Raw genomic sequence first — 20335 nt, forward strand, 5'->3', positions numbered from 1 at the left:
GTTCACCGACTCACCGTTGCGAGGCTCGTGAGCACTACAACCGCGACCACCGCGGCTGCACCGCCGTAGGACTTCTCCCCCAAGTCCGCACCACCGCACCGCCATTGTCCGCCACAAGCCCCACGTTGCCCCGCCCTTCTCCCCCATGATGGCAGCCACGGCCACGGCCTTCGATGCCGCTGTTGTTGCCGCAGGCAGCAAGAAGATCCGGAGCCATGGTTGATTTTTTGGGGACTTTGTGAAGGGAGAAGGTTTGCCAGAGGAGGGAGAGGAAGGTAGCAAGCCACCGGCGACGAAGTCGAGCTAGCGATGGCGGCGATGTGGTTGTCGACTTCTCAGGGAGACGATGGGATTGGGGCCAATCCAGTGGATACCCATGGGTTGAATCCAATCTGGGACCAAACTTTTGCAACCAAAACTAAACCAATCCAAACCATTTCCCATCTCCATCCAAACCAGTCCAGTCCATCAGGTGCAGCAACCCATTTTCACCCGCCCAAAGCTAACCCACACTGAAATCCAACCCACTATATCCACTTAAACCCAGTCCGTTAGTAGGCTTACTCTCCATACTTGGGAAGTTGGGTTGAAGTGTGAGGCCGGGAAGAATTCAAGACATCATGGTCCACAGCCCATATGAATGGCCCGAGACAACAAGTAGCCTACTAACTATTAGGCTCCACTTTGGGCCAAGCCCATGTTTTGTTGGGCCGGAGCCTACACCAGTACACCACCATCTTCCTCGTTCGGTTCCCATCTCCCAGTTCGAGCCCACGCCATCACGGCCGCGCCGATGCTCCCGTCGCCACCGGCGCCGCCGCCGATCTCGCCGGCGCGGCTGCACAAGCTCGTGACCTCCCAGACGGACCCGCTCCTCGCGCTCGAGCTCGTCACCGTCACCGCGCCGACCACCGCGCCCCACCCGTCGACGCTCCACGCGCTCGCGCTCCGCCTCTCCCGCCGCCGCGAACACCTCCCCCACGCGCTCGCGCTCCTGCGCCGCCTCCCGTCGCCGCCCTCCCCGCGGATCCTCCTCCCGCTGCTCCTCTCCGCGCTCCGCCTCCGCCGGCAGCCTCACCTCTTCCTCTCCACCTTCAACTCCCTCTTCGTCTCCGGCCCCAGCCCGTTGCCGCTCCACCCCGAGCTTCTCCTCCGCCTCCTCTCCGTTCTCTCTTCCACCGCTTCCTACTTCCCGTGCGCGCTGCACCTCCTCCGCGACGTCTCCACCCGCCTTCCCCTCCCCGAGCCGCTCGTCCTCGCCTCGCACAACCTGCTCATCGAAGCCGCCGCCCGCTCCGGCCACCTCGCCGTGTCAATCTCCCTCTTTCATCGCCTCCGCTCCCTCCATGTGTCTCCCAACGCCGAGACATACCGCATCCTGACCCAGTCACTATGCCGCAGGGGCCAGGTCCGCACTGCAGCCAACCTGCTCGACGAAATGCTCCACAGGGGCATCCCTGCTGACCCCCTGGCATACACCACCGTGCTGAACGCGCTCTGCCGTAAGAAGCAGCTTCGAGAGGCTTACCGCTTGCTGTGCCTCATGCGAGGCCGTGAGGTCTCACCTGACATTGTACATTACAACACGGTCATCGTCGGAATGTGCCGTGAGGGACGGCCACTGGATGCCTGCAAGGTGTTCAGAGATATGAGGGAGAGTGGGTGCGCGCCAAATGCGGTGGCATATACTGCGGTGGTCAATAGGTTGTGTGTGAGTGGATTATATGACAAGGCAGAGGCATACCTTGATGATATGTTGGGCAAAGGGTTACTACCACATTTCTCTGTGTTCCATTCAGTGATTAAGGGATGCTGTGCAGTTGGGAAGGTCAATGAGGCTGCAGGGATGATGACTCGAATGCTTGATCTTGGAATGGTTCCACATGCTGAGACCTGGAGTTCAGTGATCAGGAGTGTTTGTAGTGATGAGGATAATGTCGAGGTGGTTTTGTTGCAAGTGATGAAAGGAATAAAGCACCTCTCAAACATAAATTCAAGGAGTACTTGGACATGATATCATGTGGCATGGATGCAAGGAACACCTATTTTATGGTGTGTTGTAACAATCAGTTTTGAAAGGAAACAGTAGATGATGTGCAAAATGTGGACCACAACCATTTTTCTCATCGTATGCAGCTAATTTGATATTTGAGTTTATTTGTTTATATGCAGGTTAGGAGATATTGTCTGACTTCAACTAAGGTATGCTATCCTATTGCAAGAAAAAAAAAGTTATCGCCCTTAATTAATGTGATTCATATGATTGTTTTGGTAGTACATTTTGAAGGTTGATTCTGAATTTCTGATGCTTGTTAGTTAAAGACCATACTTTGTTCTACTCTGAATCCAGTTGATCATTTATACTTTTTCTTATGCCTCTTCAATTGTGTGCATTCGCAGATCTTATAATCTGCCAAAGCCCAAAGATTTTCGTTCACCTTGGTTCATGTTATCTGGATTTTGTTAGACACCAGTTCTGTGTACTTTGTGGAAACTATAATGTTTTGGCAGCAGGAGCTGACTCAGCTGAGTGAAGGATCAGCAATTCAGCATGGAGATCATCTCACGGCAAATATGGGAAGCTCACTGGACGTTGGCTGAATTCCAACTGCTGTTGTCAAGGTGCATCTGATCTTCTCACGACAAGCATACACTATACATATCGTTGCAGGTGCAGACAAAGGTTTTACGACTATTTGATTTCCTGATACAACGCAGCAAAGCTGCTGGGATCTGGATGGTTCACTCGCACGGCTTGCTACATTTTTGTGCACCCACTGACCTCGTCGTACTTGCCGTGCCCGGTGGTATCCTCTCCCTGTGACTGCATAGGTAGTGCGGTACTGCCTCAGAGAGTTTTGTGTGCTGAAGTAGAGAAATTTTTGTAATTCTATTTTCACTGGGTGATGTACCTTTCAAGAATTCAAAATTACCAGCGATTACCGGTAACAGTGGCCATGCTATGTACTATGAGTCTATCTTGTATAGACTTAGAACAAGCCCCCCTTCATTCAGGAGATAAAAAAATGATGGATTCTTGAGATTTTAGATTTAAAAAATGATTATGTACACGTATTGGAAATGCAAACGTGTAATCGTATTGTACTGATTATGTAATGCCATACGGTGTCCATTGACATTTGTTTAATCACTTTGGACTACTCGTATCGTGCTGAATCATTTGCGCCTAATTGATTAGGCCATGTCTAAATTTTGATACAAATTCCTGCTAATTTCAGAAGAGAAAAAAAAGTGGTCATGAATAGGGTTTACCAAACCGAAGTGGTCATGAATAGGGTTTACCAAACCGTTTTTAGTGGGTTACTATCCTCGCTCGATTTGACGGTTATCACAGTAACCACCGTGGTTTAAAACTGAAATGTTTTCAGTGGGTTACTATCCTCGCTTGATTTGACGGTTACCACAGTAACCACCGTGGTTTAAAACTGAAATGTTTACCGCACGTGCACGTGATAGCCGGCCGATAACCGTGCGGTTTGTATGCGTTTCCTCCTGCGGCTCTGTTTCGTTGCGGGGGAGCCCCACCGGCCCACGGCGCGGGATCACCGCCGCCACAGAAACCTCCATAGAGATCTCCGAGCAGCCGTCCTCCGCCACAACTTTCGCCATGGTGGCGCCCTAGCCCCGCGCTTCTTATCCCGCCCCACCTATGGCTGCTGCTGCCGCTGCCGCTGCCGCTGCCGCCGCCACACTCCTCCCATGGCTCTCCTCGCGCTCCGCCTCGGCCACCACCACCACCACCTCGGCCTCTCCGCCCCGCGCGACCCCCGCCGCCTCCTCCGCCGGAGGCTCGTGGTCGCCAGCTCCGGTGCCGTGAAGGCCCCCGCGGCCGCGGCGGTCGTGTGGTTCAAGCATGACCTCCGCGTCGACGACCACCCGGGCCTCGCCGCCGCGGTGGCTGCCGAGCCGCGCCGGCCCGTCCTGCCGCTCTACGTCTTCGACCGCCGCATCCTCGCCGGTACGCTGCTACTACTGCGCTTGCTAGCCCCTTGCAGCAAATGTCTCACTGAGCCACTGGTTTTGGAATGCCCGGGGGCTGTGGGAAGTGTGCGCGATGTGTTCGACACAATGTCTTACGGATCGCGCGGTGGTTTGATCGGACGCTTGCACTTTGGTGTTTACTGTGTACTGTCTCTCGCGTGCCCGGTAACCTGGCTACGTTTTTTTTTTTTGCTACGTTTGTGCAAAATCTATTGACTTTGATGCCAGGATTCGTGGTTTTGTAGAAATGTGCAGTAAACCGAAGTCGTAGGTTTTTTGGCTGCCGAATCAAAGTGTAAGCTGTGGATTGGTTGTAGTGCGGGATGATACTTTCTGGTTCTGCTAATTCAGAAATTCCCTAGCATAAAAGTGAAACATATGGTTTGCCTTAAAATAGACGCTAGTAAATGGAGAGAACAACTGCTTTTCAGTCCCAACTTCTTGAGGAGACCTGCACCTCCACTATCTGGTATGTGCCAGATCATGAAGGTTTTGATTGGAATGGACGAGATCAAGGGTGTGTTTTATCAAGTCATGCTGTGGAAATGGGTATCAGAATCTGATGTTAACATTCATATACAAGTAACAGCGTGCAAAGTTATACTGTAATCTGTATTATGCAGTGCAAGAATCCCAAGTAATCACACTGACAGTTGGCATTGACATTAGCCTTTTTATCCTTTGCAGGTTACTCAGACACGATGCTGGAACTGCTACTTTTTGCTTTGGAAGATCTTAAGATGGTTTTGAAGTCTCAGGAGTCTGATCTTCTCATAGGCTTGGGAAATGCTGAAGATGTTGTTCTCAAGCTTGTAAATGAGGTCACTATGCAAGGTTTATGTTGAGAATTGAGCTTAAGAGTTTATGCAAACCTTCACTGCTAGCCATCTAACATATCCAGATCTCCTGATTGCATGCATTGATGGAGCATAACAGGTACAAGCGGGCCTCATTTTCACAGAAGAGGAAGTTGAGTACAGAGTGCGCAATGTTCTGGCCAGTGTTGAATCATCTCTCTCTAATGCATCATTCCTATCGGGAAACCCTCCTGAGATAGTGGTTTGGAGTGCCTCATTGTATGACTACAAGGTAATTTTGTATCTCAGGTTATCATTCCCTATTGCTATCCTCTAGCAACCTAATTATGTTTGGCATGCTAAAATCATTCCACCAGAATCCGAGGGAATTGTCAACATCACACAACCAATTTTTGAAGGAAAAATTACCGATGAACACACCTCTTGCTGCCCCGTCTTTACCTGCTTTGAACATAGAGATAGAGACAGGTGTATTTCAGTTCTCTTTTTTTTTTGGTTAGTGATTATATCCTTGATCATTTTTGGTGTGTGCATTATGATACCATGACAATTTCCTGTTCAGGTTCTCTCCCCACACTGGAAGAACTAAAAGGGTTTCTTAAAGAGAGTAGAACGTCAGAGAATAATTGGGTTCCTCTCAAGGGCACATCAGCCAGATCTATTCTTAAAAAGACTCTCAGCCAGATAAATGTCAAAACCGGTGTTGCATCAAGTGGCAGCGATGGAGGAGAGGATACCACTGCATATTATGCTATGTCAGGGAGGAAGATCCAAAATTCAATGTTCGCATCAGAAAGCTCAACAGAAGTTAGAGGTGGAACGGAAATCACTTTGGATGCTTTAGCTGCATACCTGAAATACCTAGAAGGAACAGGGAAGGCTAGTTGGCAAGAGTACGTCGCACGACTTCTTTTTAAAATCTAATTACATTCAGCACTATTGGTATGTTTGTAACTTTGTATTTGAAAATGTTGCCTAGCTCATAAGGTAAATGCAGTCTATGATGTCATATCAGTCATCAATGATTTTTCTGATAACAGGCTTTGTTTAAATTTCATATCCAGGTTGCATGATAAAGTACGGTTAACTGAAACTAAAGATGGTGCCTCGTTTTGCACTTTGTTTGGTCCTGCACTTCAGCTTGGAGTTATATCCAAGAGGAGAGTTTACCATGAAACTATTCAGTATGAGAGAGACCGGAATGCTGGATTTATATCACCATTTGGATACTCAACACCTACAGTGACAGCAGCAGTAGATGCTATCTGTTCAATGGAGGTACTTTTGTAACTGTCCTATTCTCAAAACCATTCGTCCATACCTTTTCCTCCTCTTTTTGGTGATCTTGTTTTCCTCTAACAATATCTTTCTGAACATGAAAGTGGTATTGGCTCTTGGCCTTGAAATCCCAAGTATGCATTGAAGGAAATTACCCTGTCAGAATCTGGAGATGGAAAGGTCATCTTATACAGGTACTATTAGTTAACTTCAAGATCCACACTCTCTATCTCTACTGCATCAGAAACCATAACTTATCTATGTAACAGGAATCATGTCAAATGCAAGTAGTCCTAGAATTGGATATAATTACAATCAGCAATGTTAGTCGTTAAAATGAATTGTGATGGCTTGGTCAACCACTAAAAAGGACCAATGTATTATCCTCTGAACTATTCATCTTTGCACTTGGATCCTTCCACCTTCTGGTTGCCGATACAGACCCCTAGATAGGTAAGCATAAAACATTTTCTTCTATCCCATATTAGTATCTCTGAAACTAACTAGGATTTCAGCTGAACCATTTAAAAGTTCCATCCAGCAGGGCAGCAGCTCTTCTTCCAAGCCCATATTTTTTACTGTAGAAAGTTGGAAAATCTTGTGTCCCGGTTCCCATGTTTTTGTTTTATTTGATTGCCAGGCCTTGACAAAGTTCTGCTTTGTATGGACTGTATATCGGTATTAGCGTTGTGTTTCTATATAATTAACACAGTTTTTGTTGTTAGTCTATTGCATGAATGCTATCAAATATCAATATACACAACACCTAATATGCTAGTATAGACCCCTGTTTCTGATGACATCATATTGTTTTTATGATTTTTTTAGTTCTATGTAATGCATCATGTATTCAATGTACTTGTTTTCCGCTTCCTGTATTTCCTGTGCAGCTAAGTTCCTAATTTAATTGTTTTGAAACATGTATTGGCAGTATACCTCTGTTGGTCATGAGGGTCCTTCGGTTCTTCTTGTGCATGGATTTGGAGCTTCCCTACAGCATTTTCGTGATAATATAGGTGCCATTGCTGATCAGGGATGCCAAGTTTGGGCAATTACCCTTCTTGGCTTCGGGAAATCAGAGAAACCAAATATCAACTATTCAGAACTTTTATGGTCGGAATTACTGAGAGACTTCATTGTTGATGTTGTGAAGGAGCCTGTTCATCTTGTTGGTAACTCAATCGGAGGTATATTTTGATTTATAAATCTTTCGACGTTTCTGGGGGTGATGGGCAACACATCGTTTACCCAAAACAACCTTAATTAATTCATTTCTTCATAATATTGTCAGGTTATATCTGTTCTATTACTGCCAGCTTATGGCCTTCTCTTGCAAGGTCTCTGATCCTTTTGAATACAGCTGGTTCAGTTGTGCCAAGTTACTCTTTTATTCCATTAAGTGAAGTAAGGCGACCAGCATTCACTGAAACTGTTCTACATTTGAATTATTTTAGCTAGTACATCTTATCTGAATGATACTCATAGGTCAAAGACTTACTAATATTGCATTAGTAACAGTGGCACTGGTTAGTGGCTATATGCTTGTTATAAAAAAAATGAGTGGAGATATTGTATCTTATTAAATGTCTGAGGCATTGTATTCACATGGGCTCTTTCTCATACATTTTCGTGTTACTTTAGACTTAGGACGATTGAAAATATGCACACTAAAATCTCAGCAGTTCTTTTTGGCTAACCAGCGCAAGCTCCTCTCTTGTAGAAACTGTTGTATCATTCAAATGCAATGTGCATGTTATTTCTAGTTTGTTGGAATTATTAAAGCATTTAAAACTCTGAATAGTAGCATAGATAAGGCTAACAACTTAATGTTTCAGATACATATCTTTTGTGCTTATATCAACCAGTGTTTGTGGAATGATAATCTGACAGCAGCAAAAATAAATCGTACTATTTAGGATCGAATTTTTAGCACTGGAACTATATTACTTCCGCTACAAATTAACTCAATGCTACTGAATGAAAAATACAAACAGGAAGGACGGACTTCATGGCTTTCCAGTTTGCAGGCACGCCTCCTTCTGCTCTTCTTGAGGTCAAGAGCAGGAGGCATTCTTAAGGAATACTATCCTACAGTACGTGTATGATGTGGTTATTGCTTCCTCAAATATTTAAATAATACATGGTTACTAAGCAATACCGAAAAATTCCTGTGCAGAGAACTGAACGGGTTGACAAGCCACTTGTGGATGAGATAATAAGAGCTGTATCCTCAGATCACAAAGTATATTTATCATAGACTTAACCGTTGATATATGCAGTATAGCCTGCAATTCTTTTTCCTTGACAGACAAATTCAGTCATATGATCCTGGCGCAGCAACCGTTATTGAGAGCATATTCAGTTTCAATCTTTCCATTCCTCTCAACTTTTTATTTGATTCTTTTGGTGGAAAAATCTTAATTGTTCAGGTATTTTCTGATATAAAAAAATGGTGTGGATTCATACCGGTACCTAATTTAGTTACTGCAACATGCGGATAGCTAATACTACCTTTATGTGCTTTTTTTGGGGAAACAAGGGAATGAAAGATCCACTTACAAAATCCGAGTCATTTGTTTCCATGCTTAGGGAGCATTGCAGCAAGGTCCATATTAGAGAGCTAGATGCAGGTGAATCTCTCTCTCTCTCTCCTGTGCGCAAGTTCTCATTCATGAACGTCTTCAGGGGTTAGGGGTTACACCAGTACTGATGTTAGTTTTTTTCTTCTCATACTGAAATGTGTCAGGTCATGCTCCACATGATGAAGTTCCTGATGAAGTGAACTCCTTGCTGTGCGAATGGATCAAAGAGACTGGCGCTTAGCCAGCAATGGAGTTCCATCCTACTTAGATGTCTGGTAACCTTATCCATTAACTGACTTCTCGATTATACTAACTTGATCGTTGGAAGCATTTTTTTCTAAGAACTTGATCCCAATGTGCCCGTTGACACTTCTGTACTTTTTTTGCTTCATGTCTTAGGTGGCAAAAAGGAGATGAATATTGAACACTGTACAGAATTGTATGTGTAGATTACTTATTTACTCTTAATCTTCATATCATTTTCTGGAATTTCAAAATGAAATGCAATATATGTTGAATGAAAGGAAAAACAGCATCGAGCAGGTTTGATAGCAAGTTGGCACAAGAAGATGAGATGCAATTCGCACTCCTGATGAACTTTCTGGTGGTTCTTAAAGCTGTTTTTGTTTATGGACCTAGCTCAAAATCAACCTTGAACCCTACATTACAAGAGTTGTCTAAATCTAATCATACAAACTTTTGACCCCATCGTGCAAGTAATGTCTAATCGTGCCACATTTGTACTCTCTTGTAGTCTTGTTTTATTTGGCTCGACATAGATAGAAGTACAAAATGAACTAATATTTCATGCCAATTGGGTGCATTCTTTCATCTGTTCCAAATTGTTTTTCAAGCCAGTGGCTAACACCCTACTAAACTATTCTCCAGCAAAATGAATTAATATAACTTTCCATCGAAGGAATTTCTTTAGATGTATTCTTGATGGTGAGGCCATGGAATCCTGAGTGCCTCGCTTGGGTTAAATTTTTGGGTGTAGTAGGGGTTCAATAAACGCTGAACTGGAGTGCATGCATTCTGGTGTATGTTCTTCAGTTTTTTTTTTGTGAGGGTAGTCATGTCAAATTTTATGGCTAAAAATGATGTGTGATTTGAGATATTGCCGAGTTCCTTTGAGCTTCTTTCTTCTCCCAATTTGTATACCATAACAAACTCCATAGTTTTCACTGTACTGCCTGTTTGGACTCGTAATGTGCTGTGGAATTGTAGGAACAGTTTAAAACTCGTGGGCTACTAGCTAATATGTTCGGGTATTTTACTTTTATTTTCCCTCTTATAGTATAGCGAATGCAACCGAATCTTTTTTTCAAAAATGTATTTCACTTTTCTTTGAATCAAATCAATCCATCTCTTTTCCTTGTGATCAGATTTCTTGTGCTATTGAAGCCTCTAAATGCACACACAACACACCGTGTCAAACTTAAACGAAATCCTCTTTAGCTACACATACAAAAACATCCTCCTTAGCAATAGCATGGTTTAATCTCATCATCCTGAGTATGCATTACATCAGTGCTGCGTACAAGTTCGATTCAACGCAAGCTGCCAATCACCAGAGCCTTTGGAAAGGCCATGAAACGGCCCTGTCAGTTTGATTAATCGATTAATATGATATTTTAAATAACTTTCATATAGATTTTGAAATAACAATTTAAAAATCGTGCATGCGGAACATGAGGAAGATGTGTTAATACAGGCTGCCGAACTAAGCCTAATATGTAAATTATACCTTAGATTTTGTTACCACATTTTTTTAACTACTAAACAATGTGCTTTGTACGGAAACTTTCTATATAAAAGTTATAAAATATAAAATAATTTTTAAGTATATAATAATTAAAACTTGATATTTTTACTAGTTAATAATTAAAACTCAAGTAATCATGCGTTAATGGTTTTATCGTTTTACGTGTGCACACCACTTATATATGAAAGCTCATTTTTAATAATTAATATTGAGTGAATTACAACTATATAATAATAGAAAATATGTGCCGCTCTAGCTGATTTTCTTATGTGATCAATCAAATTCAGATACCATATGATACCATATGATGTCTTGAAAAAGATATTACGAACTCTCACCTGTACGCTATCTCCCGAACAAACATAAATTCTGTGTAAAATGGGTGTTTTGAAAGTTGAAACTATTTGAAGCCAGCATCACTATTCACTCCATGTTCTCTCTTCCTACTCTCCATGAGCAAGTTTAATAGTATAGCCAACTGCTAGCTCCAAATCATCTATAGCCAATTTAAAAGCTAATTTATACAATAGTTGCTTACTATACTATTAATGCATGATCCCACCTATCATATACACATTGCGTCTTGAAGGCTGTGCTGCAACTGGCTTCAGATATATAGCTCGCTGTTCTTCTCTCTTATTTTTATCTCTTTAAAATATATTTATAGCTGACTGATAGTCTGCTATTGTACTTGCTCTAATTGGGTAGTTGGGTTGAAGTGCGAGGCCGCAAAGAATTCAAGACATGGTCCAGAGCCCATATGAATGGCCCGAGAGAATAAGTAGCCCGCCTAACTATAAGGCTCCACTTTGGGGCCAAGCCCATGTTTTGTTGGGCCAAAGCCTACGCCAGTACACGATCATCTTCCTCGTTCGGTCCCCGTCTCCCAGTTCGAGCCCACGCCATCACGGCCTCGCCGATGCTCCCGTCGCCACCGGCGCCGCCGCCGATCTCGCCGGCGCGGCTGCACAAGCTCGTGACCTCCCAGTCGGACCCGCTCCTCGCGCTCGAGCTAGTCACCGTCACCGCGCCGACCACCGCGCCCCATCCGTCGACGCTCCACGCGCTCGCGCTCCGCCTCTCCCGCCGCCGCGAACACCTCCCCCACGCGCTCGCGCTCCTGCGCCGCCTCCCGTCGCCGCCCTCCCCGCGGATCCTCCTCCCGCTGCTCCTCTCCGCGCTCCGCCTCCGCCGGCAGCCTCACCTCTTCCTCTCCACCTTCAACTCCCTCTTCGTCTCCGGCCCCAGCCCGTTGCCGCTCCACCCCGAGCTTCTCCCCCGCCTCCTCTCCGTTCTCTCCTCCACCGCTTCCTACTTCCCGTGCGCGCTACACCTCCTCCGCGACGTCTCCACCCGCCTTCCCCTCCCCGAGCCGCTCGTCCTCGCCTCGCACAACCTGCTCATCGAAGCCGCCACCCGCTCCGGCCACCTCGCCGTGTCAATCTCCCTCTTCCATCGCCTCCGCTCCCTCCATGTGTCTCCCAACGCCGAGACATACCGCATCCTGACCCAGTCACTCTGCCGCAGGGGCCAGGTCCACACTGCGGCCACCCTGCTCGACGAAATGCTCCACAGGGGCATCCCTGCTGACCCACTGGCATACACCACCGTGCTGAATGCGCTCTGCCGTAAGAAGCAGCTTCGAGAGGCTTACCGCTTGCTGTGCCTCATGCGAGGCCGTGGGGTCTGACCTGACATTGTACATTACAACACGGTCATCGTCGGAGTGTGTCGTGAGGGACGGCCACTGGATGCCTGCAAGGTGTTCGGAGATATGAGGGAGAGTGGGTGCGCGCCAAATGCGGTGACATATACTGCGGTGGTGAATGGGTTGTGTGTGAATGGATTATATGACAAGGCAGAGGCATACCTTGATGATATGTTGGGCAAAGGGTTACGACCACATTTCTCTGTGTTACATTCAGTGATTAAGGGATGCTGTGCAGTTGGGAAGGTTAATGAGGCTGCAGGGATGATGACTCTAATGCTTGATCTTGGGATGGTTCCACATGCTGAGACCTGGAGTTCAGTGATCAGGAGTGTTTGTAGTGATGAGGATAATGTCGAGGTGGTTTTGTTGCAAGTGATGAAAGGAATAAAGCACCGCTCAAACATAAATTCAAGGAGTACCTGGACATGATATCATGTGGCATGGATGCAAGGAACACCTATTTTCTGGTGTGTTGTAACAATCAGTTTTGAAAGAAAACAGTAGATGATGTGCAAAATGTGGACCGCAACCATTTTTCTCATCGTATGCAGCTAATTTGATATTTGAGTTTATTTGTTTATATGCAGGTTAGGAGATATTGTTTGACTTCAACTAAGGTACACTATCCTGTTTCAAGAAAAAAAAGCTATTGCCCTTAATTAAGCATGTAGCGCTATTGATATTGAGTTCTAGCACTGTTTTGGTAGTACATTTTGTATGTAGATTCTGAATTTCTGATGCTTGTTAGTTAAAGAGACCATACTCTGTTCTAGTAGTAATTTTCAAATACATTTACTCTGAATCGAGTAGATAATTTACTTTTTCTTATGCCTCTTCAATTGTGCTTTCCTGCAGCTGCAACGGCAGCACCCAGATTCTGCATTCTCAGATCTTATAATCTGCCAAAGCCCAAAGCTTTGATGCCAGGATTCGTGGTTTTGTAGAAATGTGCAGTAAACCGAAGTCGTAGGTTTTTTGGCTGCCGAATCAAAGTGTAAGCTGTGGATTGGTTGTAGTGCGGGATGATACTTTCTGGTTCTGCTAATTCAGAAATTCCCTAGCATAAAAGTGAAACATATGGTTTGCCTTAAAATAGACGCTAGTAAATGGAGAGAACAACTGCTTTTCAGTCCCAACTTCTTGAGGAGACCTGCACCTCCACTATCTGGTATGTGCCAGATCATGAAGGTTTTGATTGGAATGGACGAGATCAAGGGTGTGTTTTATCAAGTCATGCTGTGGAAATGGGTATCAGAATCTGATGTTAACATTCATATACAAGTAACAGCGTGCAAAGTTATACTGTAATCTGTATTATGCAGTGCAAGAATCCCAAGTAATCACACTGACAGTTGGCATTGACATTAGCCTTTTTATCCTTTGCAGGTTACTCAGACACGATGCTGGAACTGCTACTTTTTGCTTTGGAAGATCTTAAGATGGTTTTGAAGTCTCAGGAGTCTGATCTTCTCATAGGCTTGGGAAATGCTGAAGATGTTGTTCTCAAGCTTGTAAATGAGGTCACTATGCAAGGTTTATGTTGAGAATTGAGCTTAAGAGTTTATGCAAACCTTCACTGCTAGCCATCTAACATATCCAGATCTCCTGATTGCATGCATTGATGGAGCATAACAGGTACAAGCGGGCCTCATTTTCACAGAAGAGGAAGTTGAGTACAGAGTGCGCAATGTTCTGGCCAGTGTTGAATCATCTCTCTCTAATGCATCATTCCTATCGGGAAACCCTCCTGAGATAGTGGTTTGGAGTGCCTCATTGTATGACTACAAGGTAATTTTGTATCTCAGGTTATCATTCCCTATTGCTATCCTCTAGCAACCTAATTATGTTTGGCATGCTAAAATCATTCCACCAGAATCCGAGGGAATTGTCAACATCACACAACCAATTTTTGAAGGAAAAATTACCGATGAACACACCTCTTGCTGCCCCGTCTTTACCTGCTCTGAACATAGAGATAGAGACAGGTGTATTTCAGTTCTCTTTTTTTTTTTTTGGTTAGTGATTATATCCTTGATCATTTTTGGTGTGTGCATTGTGATACTATGACAATTTCCTGTTCAGGTTCTCTCCCCACACTGGAAGAGCTAAAAGGGTTTCTTAAAGAGCGTAGAACGTCAGAGGATAATTGGGTTCCTCTCACAAGCACATCAGCCAGATCTATTCTTAAAAAGACTCTCAGCCAGATAAAGGTCAAAACCGGTTAGGAGATATTTTTTAACTTCAACTAAGATATGCTATCCTCTGTTGCAAGAAAAAAAAAAGCAGTCGCCCTTAATTAATGCGATTCGTAGGACAGGAAAATCCTAATGCTTATGCAGCGCTATTGATATTGAGTTCTAGCACTGTTTTGGCAGTATATTTTGAAGGTTGATTCTGAATTTCTACTGCTTGTTAGTTAAAGACCATGCTCTGTTCTAGTAGGAATTTTCAAACACATTTACTCTGAATCCAGTTGATCATTTACTTTTTCTTATGCCTCTTCAATTGTGCTTTCCTGCAGCTGCAAACGGCAGCACCCAGATTCTGCATTCGCGGATCTGATAATCTGCCAAAGCCCAAAGCTTTTGGTTCACCTTGGTTCATGATATCTGGATTTTGTTAGACACCAGTTCTCTGTACTTTGTGGAAACTAGAATGTTTTGGCAGCAGGATAACTCAGCTCAGTGAAGGATCAGCATGGAGATCATCTCGCGGCAAATATGGGAAGCCCACTGGACGTTGGCTGAATTCCAACTGCTGTTGTCAAGGTGCATCTGATCGTCTCACGACAAGCATACACCATACATATCGTTGCAGGTGCAGACAAAGGTTTTCTGACTATTTGATGTCCTGATACATCTCGGCAAAGCTGCTGGGATCTGGATGGTTCACTTGCACGGCTTGCTGCATTTTTGTGCACCCACTGACCTCGTTGTCCTTGCTGTGCCTGGTGGTATGGTATCCTCTCCCTGTGACTGCATTGGTACTGCGGTACTGCCTCAGAGAAAGTTGTGTGCTGAAGTAGATAAATTTTTGTAATTCTAATTTCACTGGTGATGTACCTTTCAAGAATTCAAAATTACCAGCGATTACCGGTAACAGTGAACATGCTATGTATAAAGCTATCTTGTATAGACTTAGAACAAGCCCATCTTCATTCAGGAGGTGAAAAAAATGGTGGATTGTTGAGATTTTAGATTTTAAAAAATGATTATGTACACGTATTGGAAATGCAAACTTGTAATCGTATTGTACTGATTATGTAATGCCATACGTTGTCCATTGACATTTTGACTTTTGCTTATTCACTCTGGACTACTCATATCGTACTGAATCATTTGCGCCTAATAGATTAGGCCATGTCTAAATCTTTGATGCAAATATCCCTGGGAATAGTTCAACTTCCTGCCAATTTCAGAAGAGAAAAAAAAGATTGGATAGGATACGTCATTACACGGTTTGACGGCTATCGTAGTAACCGTGTGATTACCGTGAAAAGATATACCATGATTTTAAAAACTTAGATGAAAGAAAGTTACCATAACCGAAGCTAAACTGCAGTTCTCGTTTCCTCCTAGGGAAATTTAACTATTTGCCACTCCTATGAGTGGCAACTCTCCATATGCCACTATTAGATTTTGCTTAACATATTTGGCACTAGAGAAAGATTACATCCCGCCACTTTCACTGAGTTGGAGCGCCACATCAGCATGCCAACGTGGACCGGCCTGGCGAAATTACCTTTTTGCCCTTGTGCAGAAACGAGAAACCGGAATCAGGAACCCTACCGCCGCCGCCGCCACCGCCTGGAACCCGGCCGCCGCCCGCCGCCGCCGCCTGGAACCCAACCACTGCCGCCGCCTGCGCCTTGTGCCTGGAGCCCACACGCGTCGCGTCGTCCGGGACCTTGTGCCTGCCTTTCCGTACGAATCCACCCAATGCCTCGGCGGCGTCCGCGGCTGTCGTTCCTCGGCCTCACCCGCGCCTCTCCAGCTGCCGGGACGGCGACCTCGCCATCCTCCTCTCTGCCCTCCGCTCGCCGCCGGCATCGCTCCCGCGCGCCCTCTCCAGTGCCTTCCCGTCCCCCTCCGGCTCCTTCCTCATCGGCAAGCTCCCTTCCCTCCTCCCGCGCCTCCCCTCCCCCCTCCGCTTCCTCCTGTGGCGCCTGCCCCCCTCCTCGCCTCTGCCGTCCTCGTACGCCCTCTCCTCGCTCGCCGCCTCGCTCCCCGATCTCCCGTCCTCCGTGCCCCTCCTCCTCTCCTCCTCGCCGCAACCTCTCCCTCTCAGGCACTACGCCCTCCTCCTGACCATCTCCGCACACGCTGGACTATTCCCCGCCTCCCTCGCTCTCCTGCGGCACATGCGCTCCTTCGGCCTCGCCCCCGATGCTGCCTGCTTCCGCTCCGCCCTCCGCTCGGCCGCCTCTCCCGGCGATGTCTGCGCCGTTCTCGGTATCATGTCGGCGTGCGGTGTCTCGCCGAGCGTCCCACTGGTTGTGGCCTCGGTGCATAAGCTGGCAACCGCGGGGGACTTTGTCGGCGCCCGCCAGCTGATCGAGAAAATGCCGGAGTTCGGGTGCGTGACCAATGTGGCCGTCTACACCGCGTTGCTCGACGGTATGTGCAGTTTCGGGGATGTGGATGCAGCGTTGGGGCTGGTGGAAGAGATGGAGGGTGGGAGCTTGGGTGCAGGGTGCGTGCCCAACGTGGTGTCGTATACGTGTTTGGTGAAATGCCTGTGTGGGAAAAAGAGGATGGGGGAGGCGCTGAGCTTGCTGGATAGGATGACAGGAAGAGGGGTGATGCCCAACCGGGTGTTTGTGCGAACGCTCGTCGGCAGGTTCTGTTCAGAGGAGATGGTCGCAGACGCTTATGCTGTGGTGGAGCGGGTGGTCAGCGATGGGAGTGTGTCGAGCGAGCAATGCTACAATGTGCTGCTTGTTTGCCTATGGAGGGTTGGGATGGATGGCGAAGCTGAAGGGCTTGGGCAGAGGATGATGAAGAAAGGGGTGCGGCTGAGCCCTCTTGCGGCCAGTGTTATGGTCAGAGAGCTCTGCAATAGGAATAGGCTATTGGATGCTTGCTACTGGATAGGAGTCATGGAAGAGAACGGGGTGCTCTGTGACACTGATGTCTACAACGGTTTGTTGCTTAGGCTGTGTGTGGAAGGGCATGTTGGCGAGGCCTTGGCATTGGCTAAGAAGGTTGCCGAGAGGGGGATTCTCATAGAGGCCTCTTGTGCTGATTGTTTGACGGATTTGCTAAAGCAATATGCTGATGAGGAGCTAGCATAAAAAATATCAGAACTGAGGAGGTGCTCTGAAGTGTTGTCACCTTGAAAAACTGAAGAACATACACCATAATGCATGCACTCTAGTTCAGCGACTAGAATCATGTCAAATGCAACTAGTCCTAGAAATGGATATAATTACAATCAGCAATGTTAGTCGTTAAAATGAATTGTGATGGCTTGGTCAACCACTAAAATGGACCAATGTATTATCCTCTGAACTATTCATCTTTGCACTTGGATCCTTCCACCTTCTGGTTGCTGATATAGACCCCTTGATAGGTAAGCATAAAACCTTTTCTTCTATCCCACATTAGCATCTCTGAAACTAACTAGGATTTCAGCTGAGCCATTTAAAAGTTCCATCCAGCAGGGCAGCAGCTCTTCTTTCAAGCCCATTTTTTACTGTAGAAAGTTATAAAATCTTATGTCCCTGTTCCCATGTTTTGGTTTTATCTGATTACCAGGCCTTGACAAAGTTCTGCTTTGTATGGACTGTATATCGGTATTAGCGTTGTGTTTCTATATATTTAACACAGTTTTTGTTGTTAGTCTGTTGCATGAATGCTATAAAATATCAATATACACAACGCATGATATGCTGGTATAGATCCCTGTTTCTGATGACATCGTATTGTTTTTATCTTGATTTTTTTAGTTTTATGTAATGTATCATGTATTCAATGTACTTGTTTTCTTCTTCCTGTATTTCCTGTGCAACTAAGTTCCTAATTTAATTGTTTTGAAACATATATTGGCAGTATACCTCTGTTGGTCATTAGGGTCGTTCGGTTCTTCCTGTGCATGGCTTTGGAGCTTCCCTACAGCATTTTTGTGATAATATAGGTGCCATTGCTGATCAGGGATGCCGAGTTTGGACAATTACCCTTCTTGGCTTCAGGAAATCAGAGAAACCAAATATCAACTATTCAGAACTACTATGGTCAGAATTACTGAGAGACTTCATTGTTGATGTTGTGAAGGAGCCTGTTCATCTTGTTGGTAACTCAATCGGAGGTATAAATCTTTCGATATTTCTGGGGTGATGGGCAACACATCGTTTACCCAAAACAACCTTAATTTATTCATTTCTTCATAATATTGTCAGGTTATATCTGTTCTATTACTGCTGGCTTATGGCCTTCTCTTGCAAGGTCTCTGATCCTTTTGAATACAGCTGGTTCAGTTGTGCCAAGTTACTCTTTTATTCCATTAAGTGAAGTAAGGCGACCAGCATTCACTGAAACTGTTCTACATTTGAATTATTTTAGCTAGTACATCTTATCTGAATGATACTCATAGGTCAAAGACTTACTAATATTGCATTAGTAACAGTGGCACTGGTTAGTGGCTATATGCTTGTTATAAAAAAAATGAGTGGAGATATTGTATCTTATTAAATGTCTGAGGCATTGTATTCACATGGGCTCTTTCTCATACATTTTCGTGTTACTTTAGACTTAGGACGATTGAAAATATGCACACTAAAATCTCAGCAGTTCTTTTTGGCTAACCAGCGCAAGCTCCTCTCTTGTAGAAACTGTTGTATCATTCAAATGCAATGTGCATGTTATTTCTAGTTTGTTGGAATTATTAAAGCATTTAAAACTCTGAATAGTAGCATAGATAAGGCTAACAACTTAATGTTTCAGATACATATCTTTTGTGCTTATATCAACCAGTGTTTGTGGAATGATAATCTGACAGCAGCAAAAATAAATCGTACTATTTAGGATCGAATTTTTAGCACTGGAACTATATTACTTCCGCTACAAATTAACTCAATGCTACTGAATGAAAAATACAAACAGGAAGGACGGACTTCATGGCTTTCCAGTTTGCAGGCACGCCTCCTTCTGCTCTTCTTGAGGTCGAGCAGGAGGCATTCTAAAGGAATACTATCCTACAGTACGTGTATTTTGTGGCTATTGCTTCCTCAAATATTGAAATAGTACATAGTTACTAAGCAATACCAAAAAAAATCATATGCAGAGAACTGAACGAGTTGACAAGCCACTTGTGGATGAGATAATAAGAGCTGTATCCTCAGATCACAAAGTATATTTATCATAGACTTAACTGTCAATATATGCAGTATAGCCTGCAATTCTTTTTCCTTGACAGACAAATTCAGTCATATGATCCTGGCGCAGCAACCGTTATTGAGAGCGTATTCAATTTCAATCTTTCCATTCCTCTCAATTTTTTATTAGATTCTTTTAGTGGAAAAATCTTAATTGTCCAGGTATTTTCTGACTCCTTGCTGTGCGAATGGATCAAAAGAGACTGGCGCTTAGCCAGCAAAGAAGACGAGATGCAATTCGCACTCCGGGTGAACTTTCTGGTGGTTCTTAAAGCTGTTTTTGTTTATGGACCTAGCTCAAAATCAACCTTGAACCCTACATTACAAGAGTTGTTTAAATCTAATCATACAAGCTTTTGTCCCCATCGTGCAAGTAATGTCTAATCGTGCCACATTTGAACTCTCTTGTAGCCTTGTTTTATATGGCTCGACATAGATAGAAGTACAAAATGAACGAATATTTCATGCCAATTGGGTGCGTTCTTTCATCTGTTCCAAATTGTCTTTCAAGGCAGTGGCTAACACCCTAGTACTAAACTATTCTCCAGCAAAATGAATTAATATAACTTTCCATCGAAGGAATTTATTTAGAACTGTTCTTGATGGCGAGGCCATGGAATCCTGAGTGCCTCGCTTGGGTTAAATTTCTGGGTGTAGTAGGGGTTCAACAAACTCTGAACTAAAGTGCATGTATTCCGGTGTATGTTCTTCTGTTTGATGCAAATAATTTGACTATTCTTTTTAGTCATGTCAAATTTTCTGGCTAAAAATGATGTGTGATTTGAGATATTGCCGAGTTCCTTTGAG

The 20335-nt window shown here is 44.7% G+C and overlaps 2 protein-coding genes and 2 pseudogenes across 16 annotated transcripts; all 4 read left to right on the top strand.

The window, feature by feature from the left end:
* The first annotated feature begins 662 nt into the window (after positions 1-662).
* On the top strand, positions 663-13068 carry LOC127784790 (pentatricopeptide repeat-containing protein At4g01400, mitochondrial-like). The gene is made up of 2 exons (XM_052312166.1): positions 663-2202; positions 13046-13068. Exon 1 carries the CDS (start codon positions 698-700, stop codon positions 2012-2014), a length of 1317 nt encoding a protein of 438 aa, XP_052168126.1. The 5' UTR covers positions 663-697; the 3' UTR covers positions 2015-2202; positions 13046-13068.
* Positions 3519-20237, top strand: LOC127784786 (uncharacterized). Of its 15 annotated transcripts, none has more exons than XR_008019595.1 (16): positions 3525-3979; positions 4690-4823; positions 4939-5091; positions 5177-5288; positions 5383-5713; positions 5885-6098; positions 6203-6292; positions 7030-7285; positions 7390-7502; positions 8093-8191; positions 8275-8322; positions 8417-8527; positions 8638-8728; positions 8845-8955; positions 9080-9119; positions 9205-9423. XR_008019595.1 is itself a non-coding variant. In XM_052312158.1 (15 exons), exons 1-14 carry the CDS (start codon positions 3721-3723, stop codon positions 8919-8921), a joined length of 2088 nt encoding a protein of 695 aa, XP_052168118.1. In that variant the 5' UTR covers positions 3525-3720; the 3' UTR covers positions 8922-8955; positions 9080-9423. The 15 variants fall into 15 exon arrangements, 9 of the variants coding, with proteins under 9 accessions (XP_052168122.1, XP_052168116.1, XP_052168121.1 ...); XR_008019596.1 differs by having other exon boundaries at positions 9214-9423; XR_008019597.1 differs by having other exon boundaries at positions 8845-8950.
* LOC127784789 (pentatricopeptide repeat-containing protein At4g01400, mitochondrial-like) lies at positions 11206-13150 on the top strand (annotated as a pseudogene).
* Positions 16095-18052, top strand: LOC127784788 (pentatricopeptide repeat-containing protein At5g47360-like; annotated as a pseudogene).
* Positions 20238-20335: the final 98 nt, after the last annotated feature.

Source organism: Oryza glaberrima, chromosome 9, assembly GCF_000147395.1.
Source record: "Oryza glaberrima chromosome 9, OglaRS2, whole genome shotgun sequence".
Lineage (NCBI taxonomy): Eukaryota > Viridiplantae > Streptophyta > Magnoliopsida > Poales > Poaceae > Oryza > Oryza glaberrima.